We start from the raw sequence: 14587 nt of genomic DNA on the forward strand, positions 1-14587 counted from the left end.
GCAAAGTTCTTCAACAGGCTGTATAAGCTTTGAATCAGCATCTGCTATATGGTACTTTGTCTCCCATAGCTGGGATCATGGATGCAGGAGTCAAGGGGTAGAACTGGGAATGGTACTAATTGCCATGACCCCTAGGAACTCATTAACAAAATTTTTGCTTCATATTCTTGCAACTTTATGCTCTGATGGCATAGAAATCTTAGTTCCAGAGGAGGGAAGGCTTGTACCAAGAAGCATAACGATGATTCTATTGAATGAATAGCTAAGACACCCCCATTATTTTGGGCTCCTCATGCCTCTTAGTAAACAAGCTAAAAAGGGAGTTACGGTGTTGGCAGGCATGCTTGCTCCAGACTATCAAGAGGAAGTTAGACTATTACTGCACAGTGGAGAAAAGGAAGACTATACTGTGAGTGGAGGATATCCATGAGGGTGCCTCCTATTATTAAGGTCAGTGGAAAACTATAACCACCCACTCTAGGGAGTATGACAAATGGCCCAGGACCTTCAGGAATGAAAGCTTGGGTCACCCTGCTAGGAAATGGATCTGCATAGATGGTTGCTGAAGGCTGAGGGAATACAGAATGGGCAGTAGAAGAAGGTAGTTATCAATACTAGCTACAACTGCGTGACCAGTGATAGAAATGAGGATTGTAATTCTAATAATTCTCATTTTTCTCTCCTATTTTGTTAATATGCTTGTGCATATCTTGCATGTGTATTAAACAGATACCTTTATTTTCTTCTTTGAGTCTTTAAGGTTTGAAATATTAGGAGTAAACATCACCAAAAGAAAATTTTACCTTCTGTTTTGGCAGAGGATTCAGTGGTGTGGGCTTCTGTTTGTACGTAGGATAGTTGTATCATGTTAGGCATAGTTCGGGACTTACTGTTGTATCTGGAGGCTATGTATGGTGTAAGAAAATGCATTTGGTTGCCAGATTGGCAAGGAGTAGATTGTGATAGTTAATTGTGGTGTCAACTTGCATAAGAAATGCCAGGCTGGGTTTAGCACAATTTGGTGTGTATTTGAATGAATGACTGACTGACTGAAGAGCAAGACCAATCCTGAATGTGGGTGGCACCAACTATCCGGCTTGTAGCCTGGATGGAATAAAAAGAGAAAGCAGAAGTCTTGCGTCTGCTTCTTCAGAGGAGCTCCAGTCTTTGCCTTTACCTTGGGATGTCCGTCTCCAGGCTTCCAGCGCAGCCTCTGGCTTCCTTGTATGTACACACTCACACAGGGCTCCGCCATGAAGTCCAGGGGTTTTACTTTTGCCTAATTCCTCTGGCTGTCCCACGCTTAGACAGCCCTATTGCACCCTTCCATGCCTGACTCTGCAGGCACCATTGTAAGCCCACCTTGTAAATCCTCTTGTGTCATATGTATGGCCATGATATGATATGATATGAAATATGTTTCTGAAGTGAACCCTAACTGCTTTGAATGCAATGGTAAGTAGGATAAATATTTTATTGATTTATGGGAGGAAAAATTTGTCCCAGCTGTAACCAGTGCAGATGATTCAAGAGTTCATAACCCCCTCTTCAAAGGACACACTCCCTGAACAGCCAGGCTCCTGGGGAGTAAAACTCAGTGCTTGCTTGGGGATGGGCAGTACAGAAGAGTTTATGTGCCAAAATTGTTTCTGTTCCTTCCTCCTGCGAGGCATTAGGACTGGCTGTCCTGACTGATACATAGTCGGTCTAGGGTGACTTTCAGTGGAAAAACAGACCTGTGGGTATTAGCAGATGTGATGCTTGATGGGAATGGAAGCCCGCTCCCTGTAGCCGGTGGTCGCTTTTAATCTTCTCTCCCTGGAGCAGTGAGACATGAGGGGCTGTGGAAAGAAACACTTTGGTGCTTCTTCCGCAGATGTTTGTAGAGTGCATACTTACAGAGGTCATCACTTCCGTGTCTGTGTCCTGAGTACCGCCAGTAAAGACCTGTGTCATCTCTGTCTGATACCGTGCCTGGTTGGAAAGGGATGGTTGTTGATGGATAAATGTCCCCACTTCCCTCTCCTTCTATAGTCTTTCTGCTGGTTCCTGGAGGAGTGGAGTCTGCAGAGCCCAACTGGTAACCTGCAGTCACCTCTGAGTTTCTTCTTGTATCATGGTTGTGGGGACCAAAGAGTGTGATCACCACTAACATCACTGGTAACCACATATTCATCGGTTACTGGAAACCAAGCATTTTTTCTCAGTCTTTTAACTACATGATCTTGTTAATTCTCATAGTGACTGTACGAGGTAAGTACTTTAATAATCCCAGGTTTGGAGATAAGAGTCCTGAAAAGTATGTAAGGATCTGCAAGTCACCAGTGCGTCATGGTCTGGGTTCTAACTCAGATACATTTTTCTGGAAGCCAAATTTTAATAGTAGGTTATACTGTGAGAATACAGGTTCTAACAAGGACGAATCCTCACATCATCATCACTATCTGTCTGTCTATCTATCTATCTATCTATCTATCTATCTATCTATCTATCTTTGATTTTGCAGTATTGGGAGATGAACTCAGACCCAGCCACTAAGGAATAACCCCACCCCCACTCGCCTCCCTTAGAATTTTTTATTTTGAAAAAAGCTCTCACTAAGTTGCCAAGGTACCTAAGCTGGGCTTGAATTTGTAATCCTCCTGCCTCAGCCTAAATAAAAAAGTGAATATGCGTATTAATTTTTTAAGATTATTAACTTTTATGTTTGAATCTGTCTTCAGACAGTAAAAACATGGCACATACAATATAAGAATTTGTTGAATGAATGAATGACTACATAGTGGAAGTTTTTTTTCTCTTACTGGTAGATCTCTGTTTCTGAGAAAATCATGTTAATAGAGATATAATATTCATCTTAAACTTATCAGAAAGAAAATGGTGTTAATATTTTAACAATATTTATCTTTAGGTGTTAATATCATAAATGATTTTTATTTTATATCTTATGGTTTTCCTGATAGCCTTGGATTACTTTCATAACTGGAAGGAAAAATCTCTGATAAAATCAATCTCAGAGCATGAATATGTTCTAACCGAGCGCTACCCCAGAGTACTGTGGGAAAGATCCTCACACATGCGTAGGTGCTAATCTCATTGGGATGGGCTCAGAATTGAAGGGGAGGGTGTGAGTTGATTTTGGCGTCACAATTTCCATGGCTTCTCCACACTCCATCTCTTCACAGGCTCATGATGGGACAGTGATGTAGGTCAAGCTAGTGGCCTCATTTCACAAACAAAGAACCTGAGAGCCTAAGAGGAAGATGACACTGCATTTACTGGCCTAGCTGGGGTTGGAACATGACCCTGTTGACTTTAGCCTAGTAGCCTTTCCCTTTACCCAGCAGCCTCTCCTGAAAAGCCCAAAATGAGGAAAGAATGGGACAAGGGTGGAGTGGAGTCATGGACCAGTGTCTCAGATAACAGCATCTACAAGGGCTTTTCATGTAGCAAAAGCCTGGCATGAAGTTTCCGAGTCAGACAGCTTGGGGCAGTATCCCAGTCCTTCCACACACATTATTTTATATCTTTGAGCCTTGATTTTCTCGCTTGTAAAGCTGGCCCATTATGTCTCTTGCAGGATTTTTATGAGGGTCACATTGATGCTAATAAAGTAGATACTGTACAAGAGTGGCTCTGTCATTTGTCATCATATTTGTGCTGTCTGCCTGCCTGGATTTCCTGTTCTCTAACCTGTGTTCATACTCATTTTACTTCTGTATTAGTATTCCTAGATATATTAGTCAATTTTACAAAAACCTCTGAATTGTAATGGTTTGCTTGACAGTAGGCATTTAGTTTTATGTTCATGGCTGTGGCTTGGCTGATCAGGGTGACTGGCTCCTGCTGGATTTGTGGTTAGGTTCAGATCTGTTGCATTTGTCTTTTACCTGGGGCCCAGACTCAAATGCAGCAATGATAGGGGTGGAGGAGACATGCTCCTTGCCTGGCCCATCGTGAGAATGCAGGAGGGGCAGACTTAGGACTGTCCTGATTATCTCTTCTATGCACAGTCCTTTGGCTAAAGCAAGTCATAGTCCAGTCCAAAACCCAAAGAGGGAGGGAAATGAACTTGACCCACCATGGTGTGAAGCACTAAAAGTTACGAGACCAAGGGCAGAGATTTATAACTCAGAATTGTGTTGGGAGTGTAGCGGAAGGGTCCAGGCTGCCACATTACCTCTGCCAGTCCACTGGGGTGAAGCAAGGAGAGCAAAAGAAGAGCAATCTGAGGAGAGACTGGGTGAGGCAAGTAACACGCCCTTGCTTTTCAGAGATGTACGCGCAGTAAAGTTGGGATCTGGAGGTCAGTGCTTTAGGAAGGTCATGATCTGTGATTCTTAACGTGACCCCGTATTTACCCACAGACCATTACCAGCCCCTCTGATTACTGTAGCTCTGTAGCAGGCTTCAGAGTCAGGAAATATGATCCTTCCAACATTGTTCTCCAAGGTCTTTTTGGCTATCCTGAAGCCACTGCATTTCTGTATGAACTTTAGGGTAAGCTTCTTGCTTCCTCATCTAATTTAAATGCATGATTTAAGATTCAAGAAAATTGAGTCAGTCGCTACTGGCATCTAAATTTGAAGGAAGTGATTCAGTCACTTATCCAACAAATATTTATTTATCAGTGTTGCTGTTTGGCTTTGCATGGTTGGTGATGGGGTTACACCAATGAGTAAGTCCAAAGATAATCTTTGTATTTGCCTATCTTGTAATTGAATCTCATCAACAAATAATAATTGATCTTCACATTAATGAATACACAACCTTGGCTTACCATGATTTGGCTTACAATTTTTTGACTTTAGGGTGCTGAAAAATTATACCAATATAATGGTTTTTTTTCACTTCAGTACAGTACCACATAAATCACATGAGATATTCAACACTATTACATAGTAGGCATTATAGTAGGTGGTTTTGCCCAACTGTCGAATAATGTAAGTGTCCTAAGCAAGTTTAAGTTCGGCTGGGCTAAGCTAAGATGTTCAGTATTGGGTACACTGAATGCATTTTTAAATTTAGGATAGTTTAATTTATAGTGGTGAATTCACGACAGGACGAGACATAAGCATATCTAAGTTGAGGAGCATCTATGTAATTACAATCTCAGATTAATCCCATGAGCAGCAGATAGTCCTTGGAGGATGTAACATTTGCAGAAGTACAGGAGTTAACTAGGCAAAGAGGGTGAAAGGAGTAGCTGTCAAGGCAGAGGGAACAGCATGGGGAGGGGCCGTGGCTGAGAATCACAGCTTGTTCCAGCACCTAAACCAAGCTCAAGTGGCTGTAGCAGTGAGCCTTTAAACAAGACACAGCCAGAGAGGTGGACAAGAGTCAGAACCTCGTCCATGATTTAGAGTTTTACCCTGGTCACTAAGGGGTTGTTGAAGGTGAAAAGCTAGGAAATGACACAGACAAATCTGTGTTGTAAAAATCTCATTTTGCACACCAACCAATTGTAAGATGTACTTGGATTTAATTTTTAAAAAGCATGAATTTTGCATTTATGAAGCTTTTAAGAATTTAGATATTGTGTATATGTTTGATGTCAAGGCATTATTACCGTATTTTTTCATGTAGTAATCTACTTAAGTTGTATTTTTGTGAAAGATCTTATCTTAGAGATACATACTGTAATACAACTGAAATGGTAGGATGATAAGATGTCTGGAATTTCCTTCGAAATTATAATGTGTCAAGGGAAGGGTGAGAGTAGAGATAGTTAAGGCTGATTGTGGGTTGCTGGTGGTTAGGTTGGGTGGTAGCTTATGGATTAGTGGTGATTGGAGCTGGTTGGTGGGCACATGGATTTTAGGGTACTCTTCTCTGTTTTGTGCATGTACAAAATTTTGTGGGGAGATGAGAGAAAGAGAGTGAGAATGAGAATAAAAATGAGAATGAATATCATTTTGGGTTCATTGTGAGAGATAATGGTAGTGACAGGTGTTAGGAGGCAGTTGCAGTGGCCCGGTAAGAATGTTTGGTTCAGGCTGCGTCAGTGGAGATGGAGCAGGTTAGAGGTTGTTAGGAAGCAGACATGACTTGCGGGTGGACCACACATAGGGATTAGGGAGATGATGGAGTCAAGAATTTCTGGCCCTGTGTGCCAATCTGAGCTAGGGCTCCTGGAGAGGTACTAAGCAGGTCCCTTGATTCATGATGTTTTCACACACCCCCATCCCTCATTCCCTTCATTCTGCAAATACTGAAACTGTTCCCTTATGTAACCTTTCATCCCAGACTTCCTGTGCTCAGCACAGGTGTTCAGCAATTAATTAAGCTTTAGTGTACATGCATTAATTAGAGCCTTCTCCCAGGTTCAGAGAGCCTGTTCTAGAATGTATATGTCCGTCTATGTCTGCTTTCTTCCTGGACCTTGTTCTCTTTGCTGGGGGGGGGGGGCACCTTTGCCTTCCAGTGGGCACGCAGTACAGATGTCTGTCTGTTACACCCACTTTAATTTCATGTTTAGGGGCCTAGGTCTAAGAAAGTTAATGACTTGTAAATTGCTCTCCAACACAGAGCTAGAAATAGAATACAAGGATTCCCGAGCAGCTTCTTGCACAGAAATGCAGTGATGGAGGTGCCAGCCACAAAGTGTGTACCTAAGATAGGGGTTTCTTGCTTCTCCTTTCTTGTTTGTCTAGACAGCCACTCTGTGCAGCCAGGTCATTCCTAACAAGGGCATTGTTGTGGCTCGTATTAAATGTCCCCACAAAGCCTTATGTGGTCATAGATGGGACTTTTTCCAGAGGAGGCTGAATATAGATGTGTAATTGATTCATGGTGCAAAGCTAGCAATAAGGGTGCTAGGATTAAAGTGGGTGGTTACTAAATCAGCCCACTAAATGGTCCAGCATTACCCTAATCCTGGTAACCTGGATACAATATGAGAGACAGAAAAACACTATTAAGATCTCTCCTTGCTTGTGCTACCTTGTAGACTCCGTGAACAGTTCTCTGTGATGCCCCTCTGCCAAGCCACCTTACCTTGAGGCCAGTCAATTATGGACTGAAACCTCCACAAACTGTGAGCTAAATAAACCTTTCCCCCTTTAACTTTGTATGTCAGGTATTTTGTCTCAGCAATGAGAGAAAAGTAACTAAGACAGGCACCAACCTCCAAATGAAGTCACACGTTGGCCTCGGACAGTGTTGGCTTCCTCGTCCCACTGAATGACCCTTGTCACCTTTTCTTCTTGTCCCCTCTCCAGGAAATTTTCTGATGTGACGGCTGAGACATGAGATCTTCAGCCTCCAGGCTCTCCAGTTTTTCGTCAAGAGATTCACTATGGAATCGGTGAGTGGTCCCTTCCTGTCTAGAAAGCCCAGCCTCATGGGTTCTCAAAGAGTTTTCTATCACATGAATTATCCTTTGCCTTTGTTTGGAGAGGAAGTTGGGATTGTGATGGTACCAGAGAGAAATCAGGAACCGCAACAACAGTACCACCATTAGAAGGTGCTATTTTATTTTATTTTTACATTCATTACGGGCAATTGGTGCATCTATATAACACATCTCAGTTCTTTATTCCCCTTCCCATGCACCCTTTTGAATTTTTTATTTTTGCTAGTATTAGAATTATTTTGTTTTATAAATTCTTATCAAGTTAATATCATAAACATAGATTAACAGCCAAACTAACAGAGCAAAAGACATAAAATGCAAATGACAATTATATTAAATCAAGGCACACTTTTAAATACTTTGGCCATGCTGGCTTACAATAACTTTTTTCTGCTTCTATCTTCCCCTTTTGTTTTTTATTTACACTTTATTTATATATTGGTTTTCTTATGTAAGAGAAATTATGTGATATTTAAGCTTTGTATCCAACTTATTTCATTTAACATTAAGATCTCAAGGTCGCCCATTTTTTAAAACAAATCACTCAAGTTTTCCTCCTTTATGGAAGAGTAGTACTCCACTATGTATACATAGCATATTTTCTTAATCTGTTCATCAGTTGATGGACATACAGGCTGTTACCAAGGTTTAGTTATTATGAATTGTGCTGCTATAAACATGTATGTGTGTATTACTGTAATTTGATATATGTAACTCTTTGGGGAAGATAATTATAAGGGGAAGAGCTGAGTCATGTGGAACTTTTAGTTTTTTAAGGAATCTCCATACTTATTTCTACAGTGGTTGTACAGGTTTACTCTTCCCCCAACAGTGAAGGAGGGTTCCTTTTTCTCTGTAGCTTCACGAGCATTTGTTATTGTCTGATTTCTTGGGGAAGGCCATTCTTTCTAGAGTGAGATGTAACCTCTATATGTTATAATTTGCATTTATTGAATGACTATTAATGTTGAACATTTTCTTATGTATTTATTCACCTTTGTACTTTTTAATCTGAGAAGTGTCTTTTTATTTCAGATGCCCAGTTTTGATTGGGTCTTTAAATTTTGGGGGTCTAATTAACTGACATTCTTTATATATTCAGGTTATTAGTCCATAAGGAATAGCTGGCAAAAATTTATCCCCTTCCATAGGTTCTCTTTACTCTGTTGGTTGATGTGATGGTTTCCTTTGCTGTGAAGAAGCTGTTATATTTGGTATGATCCTCTTGTTGAGGTTCGTTGTGTTCGTTATGCAGTGAGGGATCTTCGTTTAGAGAGTCTTTGCCTACTCCTGTCTTTCAGTTTTACCTGTTTTGTATCCCAACAGAATAAGTGTTTCTGTTTTAATATGTAGCTCTTTGATCCATTTTTATTTTACTTTAGCACATGGGGAGAAATCTGGGTCTAATTGCAATCCTTGGCAGGTAGTTATTGAGTTCCCCTTAGCACATTTGTTAGAGTCTTTCCTGCAGGGAAAGTCGCCCCTGTGTCAAAGACTCAGTAGTTGAGTGTGCCTAGAGTTGTTTCTGCATTCATTATTCTGTTGCGTTGATCCATGGCTCTGTTTTTTGCCAATACTATGCCTTTTATTTTTCTGTAGATTTGCAGTCTAACTTGAAGTCTGGGATTGTGATGATTCTTGCCTTCCCTTGTTGCCCAGAATTGCTTCTGATATTGTAGGTCTCATCTGGTTGCATATGAATTGTAAGGTTATTTTCTCTAGTTCTGTGAAGAATGCTGTTGGTTGACAAGGATTGTGTTAAATTTGTGCAACAGTTTTAGAAATATGGCCATTTTGAAGATACTGGTTCCACCCAGCCAGGAACAGAGTATAGCTTTCCATTTTCTAATGTCCTCTTCAATCTTGTTTTCAGAGTACTTTAGTTTTGTCATAGAGTTCTTTCACTTCCTTGGTCATGTTAATTCCTAAGTATTCATTTTTCTTAGTAGTATTGTAAAAGAAATCGTTTCCCTAATTTTTGTTACTGAGTTTGTTACTGATGTAGAGGAACGCTGTTGATTTTTTGAGTATAGACTTTGTGTTCTGCTATACTACTGAATTTGGTTATTAATTAATTCCAGGAGTCTTTTGGTTAATTTTTGGGGTCTTCTATATGAAGGATCGTCTTCTGCAAACAACGATAATTTAACTTTATCTTTTCCTGTCCATATCCCTTTTAATTCTTTCTCTTGTCTAATTGCTCTGGCTACTGTTTGAAGCACTATATTGAACAGCAGTGGTGATAGCAAACATCCTTGTCTTGTTCCTGACTTTAGAGGGAAAGCTTTTGGCTTCTCTCCATTTAGCATGATGTTGGCTCTTGGTTTGTGATAGATGGCTTTTTGCAGATTGAGATAAAGACCTTCTGTACCTATTTTCCTCAGGGTTTCTATCATGAATGGATGTTGGATCTTGTCAAATGCTTTTTGTTAGGTCTATTGAGATGGTCCTGTGATTTTTTTCCCCTTGTTTCTTGTTTATGTAGTGTATTACATTTATTGATTTGCATTTGTCAAACCACCTCTACATCCCTGGAGTGAATCCTACTTTGTCACTATGTATGATCTTTTTTGTTCATGATTTGCTGCATTCTCTTTGTCAGTATTTCATTGGGAATTTAAGTTTTTAATTTACGTTCATTAAAGGGATTGGCCTGTAATTTTCTTTTTTGTATTGGATCTTTGTCTGGTTTTAGAATCAGGATAAAGCTTGCTTGCAGAAGTTAATTTGAGAGTACTGTTTCCCTTTCACTTTCATTAAAGATTTTCAGGAGTACTGATACTAGATTTCTGTAGAATTCAGCACTGAAGACACTGGGACCTGGATTATTTTTTAAAAAATATTTCTTCAGTTTTATTGCTAGCTATTGGATAATTCAGGATTTTTGCATCTTTTTTTGATTCAGCTCTGGTAGTTCATATGTATCTAGCAATGTAACCATTTCTTCTGAATTTTCTTTTTTGTTAGGAGACAGTTTCTCAAAGTAGTTACCAATGATCTTCAGGATTTTGGCACAGTCTGTTTTGATTTTGCCTTTTATATGAGTTTGCATCTTTTCTTTCCTTATTTTGGTAGAGTTGGCTAAGGGTTTGCCTATTTTGTTTATTCTTTCAAAAAACTAACTTTTCAGTTCATTAATTCTTTGTATTTTTGAAAGTCTCAATTTCATTAATGTCCGCTCTGATCTTCATAATTTCCTTACTTGTGGTAGCTTTGGATCTGGATTGTTCTTGTTTTTATAGGACTCTGAGGTGCATCATTAGATTATTTGTTTGAGCTAAGTGTTTTTCTGATATGGGAATTCACCAGTATAAAATTTCCCTCTTAGGATTGCTTTCGTTGTGTCCCATAGATTCCATTATGTGGTACTGGCATTATTATTTTATTGTAGAAATTATATAATTTCTTCCTGAATTGAGTCTGTGACCCACTGATTATTCAGGAAGGTATCATTTAATGTCCTTTTACTGCAAAGTTTCTGTGATTTCTTTCGCCATTGATTTCTAGTTTCATTGTACTACACTTACACATGAGATAATCTTATCTCTTTTGCTTTTACTTAACATGCTTTATGGGCTAACATTGGGTCTATTTTAGAGAAAGTCTCGTAGGCTGTTGAGAACAATGTGTATTGCGTTGTTGTTGGACGAAGCATGAGTATTTCTTTCTTGGTGTTTTTGTCTAGTTTATCTGTCCATTTGTGATAGTGGGGTGACTCTATTGGTGTTTATCTTATTATTTATCTCCATTAGTACTCATGTTGTTGAGTACATCAGTATTTGGCACATACTTGTCTCTTCCTGTTAATCAACATGTAGTGACCTTTGTCTCTTCTGATCAGTTTTGGCTTGAAATCCATTTTATTTGTAACTAGGACAGCTATTCCTATATTTTCCCTGTTGTGTAGAATCTATCCTTTAATTTTTAATTTGAGTTCCATTTTTAATTAGATGTGTTTCTTGTATACTGCATATCATTGGCTTTTGTTTTTTTGATCTGTTCTGCCAGTCTGTGTTTTTTGATGGGTAATTGAGAACATTCACTTTTGAGAGTTATTACTAGGAAGTATTAACTTATTCTTGTCAGTGCCTTATTTTCCTGTTGTTGATTTCTCTTTTTTAAATTTTTACTTAGCAGCTCATTCTGCCAGGTGCCTCCAGCCTTTTTGACTTAACGGCATTGTTGTCTTTAACTCTTTCTAGACTATTTCTTGAGAGACTTTTGTGATACTGATTTGGTGGTATGAATCTTTTGAGGTGCTCCTTGTCATGGAAATACCGTCTTTCTCCATCAATTTTTAAATTTACTTTAAAGAGGATAAAACGGAATAAAACCAATCAAAACAAACTATTGTAAGAGATAGAGGCCTCAAAATATTACGAAATCAATAATAGTTACCATAATGCTTTCTGATATCTTCAAAATAGCTGCAAATGACTTTGGACATAGTAAAAATCAAACAGAACACAATAGAATAGAAACAACAAAAACAAAATAATGAATGCAGTAAAGGACTTCAAAACAAGCGTATAGTAACTCCAAAATTGCTACCATAATATATCTTGCTATCTTTGAAATATCTGTTCCTGCCATCAGATCTGACATAATCAAACAAAGCAAAAGAGAATACAACCCAGCTCAACAAAAGAATAGAAATGATATAGGACTTCCAAAACAAGACCCATAGGGAATCAACAATGGCTGTACCCCTCAGAAGGATCCCCCCCTAGATGTCACACTGCGTACCACTATCCTCTGAGCCTATGATCAGATCACTGGCCCTAGACCTACAATGTTAGTGAAACAAGGAAGCACCACAGGCATCCAATTGCATTTCACCTCGATAGCTATTGTCAGGGCCTGTACTTCTCCAGATAAGCCAGTTGCTTATGGTGGGGATGGGATGGGATATGCTACTTCCTGTTTGCCAGCCCAGGAACCTGACAGGGCTGGGATCTGACTATTCGCTCCATCAATTTTGAAGGAAAGTTTTGCAAGATACAGAAGTTTGGGCTGGATGTTGTTATCTTTTAGGACTTGGAAAATTTTTCTCTATGTCATATTGGCCTTTAAGGTTTGTGTAGAGAAGGCTGCTGTAATTCTAATGGATTTATCTTTATATGTGATCAGTTGCTTTTCTTTACATCTTTAAGATTCTGGCCCTGTGGTACACTTGGGGTACTTTGAGTATAACATGGCTTAGAGAATTTCTCTTTTGTCCATAGCTATTTGAGGTTATATATGTCTTGTCTGTGTATTTATTTCTTTCACTGTATTTGGGAAATTTTTGCCATTGTTTCTGTGAATAGTTTTTTTATGCAATTTATGTTGCCTTCTGATTTTTCACTTATTCTAATTACTCTCAGATTAGCCTTTGCATCATCTAGTAGCTGTTGGTTCCATTTTTCAAGTTCTCTTGTTTTAAGGCATCTGAGAAACTGATCATTGATAGCACAATTGTTTCCTACCTTTGAAATTCTTTCCTCACATTGGTTGCCTCTGCCCATCCTTTCAATACGATGTTTAATGTCCTGGACTTCTGATTGGAAACCTCACAGCCGTTAATTCCTTGCCAAACTGGCCATTTATATCTTGCAATGTTTTCCTTAGCACATCTAGCTTTTTATGAGGTCTCCTAAAAACTCCCGCATCATTTTGGCTACTACTTCCATTATCTGTTTACATATGTCTTCTGTGATCCCACAGAGAGCTCTCTGAACTCTTCTGTTACCCTTTCAAGTAATTCAGGTTTGTGGCTGGTATTGTTCTGCTTCTTGGCACTCACTGGATTGGCTTTAGGGGAGTCAGGAGTTTTGGAAGACATTTGGTTACCTTGTCTTGTCATGTTTCTGGTTGGTTTTTCTATTTTGTGTTGAGGTTTATGGATGCTTATAATGTAGACACTTTGCTGCTAGCATAGAGATCACTGTAGTTGCTTTTTAGTAATGTACTTTGGGCATGGCTAAATAGTCCTTTGTCTCAGCCACAAGACCTGACCGTCTTGGTTAATTTGGAAAGGGAAAAAGCCATAATTAGCTCAACAGCCAGGTTCCTTGGACTAGTACTGTGGGATTGTTAATGTCATAAGGATAATCTGAGTGTTGGTTTACAGAGAAATAATGTGTTACTTTTCTCATTGCTGAGACTAAATACTCAACACTCAAAATTAAGGAGAGGGAAGTTTATTTAGCTCACTGTTTGTGGATGTTTCAGTCCATAATTGGCTGTCTCCAAGGCAGGGTGGCATGGCACAGAGACAGTTGTTCAAGGCGGCAGAAGATAGCACAGCAACAAGAGCAAAAGGAGGGGAAGAACAAGCCTCTTTTCCTGCCTTGTATTGTAAGCAGACCAAACCCTTTGGTGGGTGTGGCTCTCACGTCTATCCTTGCCCTCCTCTTGCACAGACTGGGGATGTTTACAAAGTAAGGACCCTGGCCCCCTGCTGAATGACCTAAACTTTTAAACCTAAATTGACGCAATGTATGAAGCAAAAGAAATAGCAACAGTCCTGTGACCCTGGTAATAACAAGCAAATTAGCCACAATAATATCATCCAAGAGAAGTTGAACATACCATGAGAATCATTTATATACCACCCTTAAGCCTAGTGAAGGAATCTACAAATTTGGTGTAAACCTTAAGACAACCTTAAGACCTATAGCTAATATGTTTTAAATGCAACAATTATTTCTCCTCCAATGGTACAAAACAATTCAACATTAATTGCATAGTTAATTACTATCAAAAATTAGTAAGTCTTTTTGGTTACTCTATTAAAGATAAAGGGTTTAGGAATGGAGGAGTGTAAAAGGAATTATTTTGAAACAAACTGTATGATATGAGAATTATGAGAGAGAACTGGTAGAAAGGATTTTATTTTTGTGCAGAAGGATGATTCTAGAATTAGGTAAAGATAAGAGAAAAACATTGATGAGAAATAGAAGATAGAAAAAGAAAAAAGAAATTATAGGTGAAGCCAAAATTAGAAAAAATTAAAAAGGAGAAGAAAAAACAAACTAAAATAAACTAAAGCCAAGTAAAAACAACACATACACCAAAACAAAAGCAAATGCAGAAACAGAGAAGCTAACAAAGAAATAGAAAGAGAGAGAGGCATACAGACAGAAGCATCTGTGATTTTGACACTATGGTGTTCTTCCAAGATCTACAATTTTGAGGCAGTATCTAACTCCAGATGTGTCCTGGTTCATGGTGGTGATAAACAAGGCAGAC

At 39.0% G+C, this 14587-nt stretch overlaps 1 protein-coding gene across 7 annotated transcripts in view; it reads left to right on the forward strand.

The window, feature by feature from the left end:
* Positions 1-14587, forward strand: part of Asap1 (ArfGAP with SH3 domain, ankyrin repeat and PH domain 1) — a 356971-nt gene that overhangs the window by 35006 nt on the left and 307378 nt on the right. For all 7 annotated transcript variants that reach the window (XM_063231067.1, XM_063231069.1, XM_063231068.1 and 4 more), the window contains exon 2: positions 7221-7306. In XM_063231067.1, the coding sequence (XP_063087137.1) occupies positions 7248-7306 (59 nt within the window). In that variant the 5' untranslated portion in view covers positions 7221-7247. The remainder of the gene's footprint in view (positions 1-7220; positions 7307-14587) is intronic.

Source organism: Cavia porcellus, unplaced genomic scaffold (assembly GCF_034190915.1).
Source record: "Cavia porcellus strain 051 isolate PalLab524CR breed Dunkin Hartley unplaced genomic scaffold, mCavPor4.1 scaffold_19, whole genome shotgun sequence".
NCBI classification, from domain to species: Eukaryota; Metazoa; Chordata; class Mammalia; order Rodentia; family Caviidae; genus Cavia; species Cavia porcellus.